The sequence below is a fragment of the Argopecten irradians genome, chromosome 8, assembly GCF_041381155.1.
Source record: "Argopecten irradians isolate NY chromosome 8, Ai_NY, whole genome shotgun sequence".
In the NCBI taxonomy this organism is placed as follows: domain Eukaryota; kingdom Metazoa; phylum Mollusca; class Bivalvia; order Pectinida; family Pectinidae; genus Argopecten; species Argopecten irradians.
The window spans coordinates 16113987-16121675 of NC_091141.1; the positions used below are offsets into that span (position 1 = coordinate 16113987).

General features: G+C 33.9%; 1 protein-coding gene across 1 annotated transcript; it reads right to left on the reverse strand.

Moving 5' to 3' along the window:
• Nucleotides 1–563: 563 nt before the first annotated feature.
• Nucleotides 564–7309, reverse strand: LOC138328800 (uncharacterized). Its single transcript, XM_069275536.1, has 5 exons — nucleotides 7230–7309; nucleotides 5575–5739; nucleotides 4952–5063; nucleotides 4183–4239; nucleotides 564–2614 (listed from the first exon to the last, which is right to left on the reverse strand). The coding sequence occupies exons 1-5, from the start codon at nucleotides 7263–7265 to the stop codon at nucleotides 2088–2090; spliced, it is 897 nt and encodes a 298-aa protein (XP_069131637.1). The 5' UTR covers nucleotides 7266–7309; the 3' UTR covers nucleotides 564–2087.
• Between the last annotated feature and the right edge of the window lie 380 nt (nucleotides 7310–7689).

A 7689-nucleotide genomic window follows, 5' to 3' on the forward strand; every position in this document is an offset into this window, starting at 1 on the left:
CTTTCTTCTTCCTAACGTCTCCTTTAACACCGCCACACTTTTACCCGTCTGTTGAGCGCTCGCCCCTGTATGGTAGTCTCTGTGTTCTGTCCCCAAGCCGAGGCACATCATAGTCTATGTTAGGTTTTTCTTCTGCTTAGCTCTCAGAGTAAAGAGAGTGGCACGAATGGGTCGCCCGTTGTCAGTATAATGTGAACGGATGGGGTGTATTGCAGTATGCTTCAGTGATATATCACTATAAAAAAGGCAAGAATTCCATAATACAAAAAGACACAACACGAATATACCACAGTCTCCAAACATCCACACTTGTACTTCATACCTTACATGACCCTGGTTGTCAATAGAACGTAAATAAAAAAAATCAAACTGTTGAAAGCACAGTTTATACGTTTCAAATACGTATTCTTATCTAATATTCAATAAACTTACGTAATTGGAAAACTGTCGATTAGCAATTGTATCAATTTGATATGGCGGTTAATTGTACTATTAGCACATATTTAAACAATTGCAATTAAATGTTATCGCATATCCTTGTAGTTAAATTACATCAGAATAAATTGAATACAAAACCTTTTTATTGCTTGAGTAGTAAAACAATGAAAATGAAATACATAAAATTTGAATACATATCAAGGTTACAGGTTGGCATAATACACGTCCTAATTCTCGTACTAACTATAACTCAATGGTAATTTAACAGCAATGTTGTTTCTAATAAGACTTCCGTTGATAATAACAAAGTGAAGCATTCCCTGATCTACGTTTACATTTTTTATAATGCAGCGTCAAGTCAAAGACATATTTAGATTAAAGGTTTTAATTACAATCACAAATATTAGTTATTGAAATGTATTTAAAAAAACTATTTTCATATAACAAAGAAAGCATCTTTCTGACAGTCCCCTCACTTGAGTCCATTGATTTTGATTTTTAACATAATAAGGGAGATAAATCTAACACGACAAGGATGTATCTGACATAAGACAAGGAAGAATGATATAATCAACCATAAATGCGGTTATGTCCCTTATATTGAGAGTTTCCTTCTCTATAAACAAAATTTGAAAAACCTTGATGGCAATAGAGATAAAAGAGGTGAATAGAGGCAAAATCTAAAGTAGACATTGTATGTTATATGTAAATGATTCTGGCTAACGTTTAAGATTAAAGTTTAGCATTCATCATCTAATGATGAGTAGTTGTTAATTTTATTGCATTTAAACGTTAGAAACTTTGTCTAATTCATATCACACTCTTCCACGTGGCTATTGGCTACAAAATAACGAACATGACCGTCATCATCTATCTTCATAAATCTATTTTTGTATCTTAAGTTGCACTATGTTGCAAAATAATGAATTTAACTCTCATTTTGAGTACCCTTTTTCATTCGGTAAAAACAGTTTTAAATCGATACAAAAAAGGTACAATTACAGTTAACATAAAATTTTAGCATTTAAGAAAAACCATGACAACAATCCCACCACATTAACAACTATTTCAGTTCATCTTAAATAAAATTTTGTCATTAAAGGCATTTAATATAAAACGAAACTTAGGGGTTGTATTTTTGCGAGCCTTGTCGAGCCGACTACGTCATTTTTCCTGACGTCATTTTATTGTTTCTGTTCTAAAGTCACAATGGGTTTGCTGCCGGGCACCGCCAATGAAAATAGCTCTAGGTTATATCTCACTAGTGACATATGCAAAATATTACACGGGCAAAGTCACTGGATGTCAGGCAAATTGTGGGATTAAATAGTCAACGAATATAATCTATGATATTTCATATTAAATACACAGTTGAGATTGCATGTAAGTATTTCGTTTCTATGTGACAGACACGAATTGTAAAGCATATGTAACGCCTACATAAACAATCATGTGACAATCAAATGTAAAGTAACGACTATATATGTTATCGTACACAGGCCTTGTAATATCTATAGCGTGCCGTCTGTTAAAGTGATTTTAACAACCTGGTTTGGTTATTGAATACTATCCCTTGATAACCAAGCCAACTCTTGTGACAAGGAAGGGGTACGTGTAATCTTGAATACTTCTAAAATGTATAGCAACCTTCACTTCTTCCGTTTCCTTAACGTTGTAAGGTCTAGTATCATGATAGTACAAATCACTAATGCCAAAATCATAACACCGACAGCACCAACCCCTGCCGCAGACGGACGGTTATCCGGGACGCTGATGAATTTCCGAATGTAAGAGGAAAGTTGTGTAACGTTTACTCCGAGTTCCCTCCGCAGGGCCTCTTTCCTCCGAAGCAGCTCCTCTCTGGTCATATTAGAGAAGTTAGTACATCTACAAAAGCAGGTACTTCTGGAAACATTTGTTTGTCCAGACACCATTGTGCTCGTCCTGGACGTGGACATTTGGTCGTAACTGACTGTAGACGATTCCATGCTGGACATCAATTGGTCAGTAGTCACTGGTTCAGTAGCTGTACTTTGGTCAGACATTGCCGTAGACGTGTCTGCCGTTGTTTCTTCAGTTGATCCATTTGTTGTTTCCGTTGTTTTGACGGCGTTTGTTGTTTCCGGTCCAAGTGATGTTTCAGTAGATGTTGCCAAAGCAGTTGTTGTTTCCGTTTCTGTCGGTTGGATACAAAGTCAAAATTAAAAACAATATTATAACATATACGACATCAATTAATAGCTGTTGGCATCACTATGTCCTACACACAAATGAGTACATGTGATCATTTTGTAAAATGCTAACATTTTAAACTATGCACATTTTATCGAGACGGGCTCAAATAGTTTTCACAACAGTGTATTTACATAGCACAATTGTCAACTTTCATGTTTATTTATTGCATTTACGAGAATCTCGCTCATGTACATATATAAGAACATTAGGGATTTGTTATTAGCTCTTGTTTAAAATAGTGATTTTTTGCTTGTCTTTACAATGAATGTCATCTCTTTGGCGAACATCAACATTGATAAGAAAAGTCATTACTATTGACTGGTTAATTATCGTGTAGCTTGTAACTTTTGATAAGATATGCAAGGAAAACATGCAAGTCCACAGGGATCAACACATATTTATGCCACTAAATAACCAAATGTTATCATTTTGTTAGTGTCTATATCAGGTACAAGGAGCGTTTGTTTGAACGAAATCGACTTTACAAAAGCATACACATCGAGTCCTGTTTTTGTCATTGTCATTCAATTTGCGATTGTCAATCATCTCAAATATTGCGTATGTTATGAACCCTGTGTACGATGGCCCATATAAGCCGAAATGGCAACTGCTTTACTATAAACTGTAGTTGTACAAAGATTTGGGGTGTTGTTGTGGCAACTGCTTTAGTAAAAAAAACCACTTGCCAACATGTTTTGTCATTTTACTCGTTCGCAACTGCTTTACTAAAGTAACTGTTTTGTCATCCTTACGCGTGGTCCATATCAGCCGTATTGCCGAGTGTCTGGCTTTTGAGACAATTAACATTCCACACCGATATCACGTCGAGTTTGACGCTGTACAGGTGTGCTGATTAAATGACATTTGAAACCAAAACGATATTTTACGATATTTTCTATGATTAAATATCACGACAATAAGATCGTAAAAGATGAAAATTATTTATAACAATATCGAAAAAAGTAAATATTAAATGATACGGTGAGTTTTAATGCACTAAATAGAATAATTAAACTATTTATCCAATATATACTATTCAATTTCAGAAACGTTAAGCTTTCTCGAATTAACATTTCAAATAAAATATCAACAAATCGAAATATTTTAGCAAATATAGAGTTTTAAATATGATTGGATATAGATTAGACTGAGAGATATCTACACGAGTGAATTAGTTTGGATGGTCAGCCCTAGGTCTACCAATTTCTAAGAAGCCCAACTCTTTACTGGGTATTGAAAACTAAACAGATCTATGTTGGGTACTCTTGGCCTTATTCTAAGACAAATTATGATAGTATTTGTTTAGAATCACTTCCGTTACCCTTTCCCACTGGAACATGGTGATAGATATTATCGACAATGCATGAATGAGTACGCATTTGTATTATTGATGTCACGTTATTGTCTAGCGCGTGTGAGCAGTCCTAATCCCCTGTGTAAGATAGAATCGTCGTTTCCCTAACAACACATGATATACATGTACATTATGAAAGAAATAGTGTAACTTACCTGGCCATAGTCCTACTACCGCAAGGTAGGGCGCTGAAATAAATGTCACGTCTGGATCTGTAAATAAAACCGATACGTAACAAAGTTACATTATAGTGTCAACACCAGAACAAATACACATTGTAGATTGGTTTTTGTTCTAGTTTTTTATTTACAAGAATTGATGTTTCTATATATATAAATACACGCAATTGGATCAATATAGGAAAGAATAAAGATTAAGTAAGAAAATAAACTGAAAATAAAACAGCATTTAACATAGAAAATATTAGCTTTAATATTGGTAATAAAATTCCATATGGTCGTCGTTTTGGCTATTTCATTTTTTGTAAACATGTATTGAGAAATAGCTAATGGATTTAGTAGTTACGTAAAATAAAATGAGTCAGAAGTAACGCTGATGTTAAAGAAAAATGATTTCCGGAAGGTAGTAGCAAATTGGTATTTGTGCATAAAGATACTGGCTTTCACAAAAAATTTATACTGTTAACGTGGACATTTTGCGGGGGGGGGGGGATTTACGTCAATTACGCGAAGGCCGTTTGATCACGAAAATTTCCCTCCCGTGTAATATCTTGTACATGTGTGAACTAAGTTATTAGATTCTACAAGTGTATCTATCGCGAAAATAACAACACCGTGAAAGTTTTATACATGCAAACCGCCAAATTAAGTACTCACGAACATATCCACGTTTACAGCATTGTCTTACAATATGATAGACAAATATAGGTACTGATATATTCCTCCCTATGTAGTCTACACTTACCTATTCTTTCCAGGACTATTTGTCCAGTCTGATGAAGGATCAACTCACTTTCAATCCAAATACAAGTAACCTCAATAATGCCAACAGACTCGAGTATCAAACCAACAAATACCTGGAAATAAACCATTTTTTATTTGGTTTTATGGTAGTTCCAGGCTAATTTTCCCAACTAAAGGGATGTGACATAACTGTAATAATACGTTAGTTAACACACCTACAGCAGACTACATGTAATCAGTATAATTATATCTGAAGGGAGACAATAGGGCAGTCAGACGAAATCTGCCACAAGAAAGCTGTATAAGACTTAACTTATGTTCTATCAAATTAATTAACTGCAGGCATTGTTTCACTTCCATTTCGCTTGTACTATGAAAGCTCTGTGCATTGGGTATTTTACAGTAATATTAGATAAAGACAATGCAATAAAGATATTCTTTCGTGAATTTGCGCACCTACCATGTATATTAAAATAATAACAACGAATACAGAATACCCCTCACTGACTGTAGTTATTTAACTGTAACAGGAGGACATCCAGTACTTATAGCCATGTGAACAAATCTATCACTGTGCCAATTAAACACCAAAAGACAACAAAAATGGTGACAATATGAGCATACCCTTTCTGTACTCTGTAATATGTCAATCACTTGCTTCCTCTCAGCGTAGATGCACGGGTACTTCTGTTTGTATTGAACAGTATAGGAGAAATGAAGGAGAAGGGGAAATTCTAGCTTTATCGACGTCATATAAAATGGTAAAGATGCCTGCTGACCTATATCTACCTGTAATAAAAAACATTAAACACAATTTATGTAATTTAAGGTTCTAGGGTACACTTTTCCGTTTTTGATTACAATGTTCTTACCAATTGAAAACCCGATATAATGGTACTCACTTTAACGAATTGAGGCTTTTGGGTTTTTTTTTTCATTTCAACAAATTTTATTGCAAATAAGATGCAAATGGATTAAGCATCAGGCAAAGCCTATATTAGCCATCTCCAAACAAATTCGGTACAGTACAAATATCAGTAAAATATTTTAACATTTACCATTACATCTTGAATGAATATTATTAGTGTATCTCTTTAAAACTATCACCGTAGATAATCTTTAAAAATAAATTTTAGTTTCAGATATCTTCTGATATACATTGCAATAAATATGTATTATTTTCTTCATCACAATGGTCACAGCCATGAAGAAGAATTTTTGTGTTAAAGTGGGTAATATTAGGGTTATATTATGTACTTTCGTTCTGAGTGATGATCTTGGTTCAATAAATAATGGACATATAAAAAAATAGTGCTCTGCTCTTTTATCACCAAGGCCACAGGATCGCGAAATAGGTCAGAGTTTAGGTTGCTACAGGAATATCTGAGCTGACACAAAGTAATATTCATAATTCGAGAAATTTTGTGGGTTTTTTTCTACTGGCAGAATTGTGTTACTAGTAACAAGTTTTCGTCAGCAAAATATGTACGTACAAATTTTGCGTCGAAACGAGGGATAAGAAGGGGGGCTAATCTTGGCCCATATAGTTCACAGTATAGCACTACAATAAGTCTAAATGGGTGATTATTTAGAACGTCTTACACATTGTATATCGTGAGTCATTGCAGTAAAGTAAACATCGCGTTTTGCTTTTGATACCTTGCCCTTATCAGGTAAAGTCACCATATGACCGTGTAAGAATCAATCAAAGAAACAAAGGAATGTTAATTGGTATATGGATACTAGATTTCCAAACTACACGTTTTTGTCATGTACACATTTCATGTACAGACAAATCTACTACTTGATAAACAACAGGTTTTCGTCAACACAATATGTACGTACACAATTTGTTGACGAAAACGTACTACTATAGCATCCTTATAACAATAGGTTTTTGACAAAAAATCACAAAATTTATACGTCCCGTACATATTTTGCTGACAAAAACGTGTTACTAGTAACACGATTCTGTTAGTCCGTTTTCGGCCATCATTAGTAACAATATTAGTTATATCATTTATATATAATAGAAATAAAAAAGTGCCTAAGACAGATCCACTCACTTAAACGTATTGAGGGGTTCATACAATCGGATTTCGTGTCTGCTGTTATATTTAATTCGTCTATGTAATTTCAATGTTTTAAAATTAGGAAACGGGCTTTAAATAAGTTTAAGTTGTACAATTTGTGCCCAATCCCATTGCACATTTGGCAATAAAATATATTTAAATAAAAAAAGAACAATTATGAAATATGATATGGTTATGATATCTTACCAGTTTTCCCAGAGTATGCTTATACGGGAACGTCATCCTCAATATAGGTTGTGGAAGGGTTGGAACAGTAGCAGGTACTGGTTCTACAACAATTCAGTTCTTCAAATATAAACTTATTTTAAGAAATAAACTAAAAACTGTCTAATTCACACTAATGTTACTTTTATAAAAAGATAAGTATGATTTTTTTGTCAACTTAAGATAACCTTTCTGAAGCTTTAGGACTAAATGTACTTAGGCAAAAAGTCTTCAATTTGGAATTTCCCTGAAGTGAGTTTAAAAGGTTATTGCAGAATAACCGACGAAATCAAATTACTCTTTAAATAATGAAAAAAAAAATTCGCCACATTATATAATGTGAAGACGTCAATCAGTGTCTTTCCACTTGCTATTCAGTCCATTAACAAACATCCAGTGAACTTATAAATTCAGAACAATACAAGTTTTTTCGATTTCACGA

Bases quoted from the DNA above. Each gene is read 5' to 3' on its own strand.
- LOC138328800 (XM_069275536.1), bottom strand. From the start codon at position 7,265: ATGACGTTCCCGTATAAGCATACTCTGGGAAAACTG. The intron at 5,064-5,574 runs GTATGCTCATAT...GTTTATTTCCAG, and splicing joins TATTACAGAGTACAGAAAGG to GTATTTGTTGGTTTGATACT. The intron at 4,240-4,951 runs GTAAGTGTAGAC...TTTTATTTACAG, and splicing joins AATAGTCCTGGAAAGAATAG to ATCCAGACGTGACATTTATT.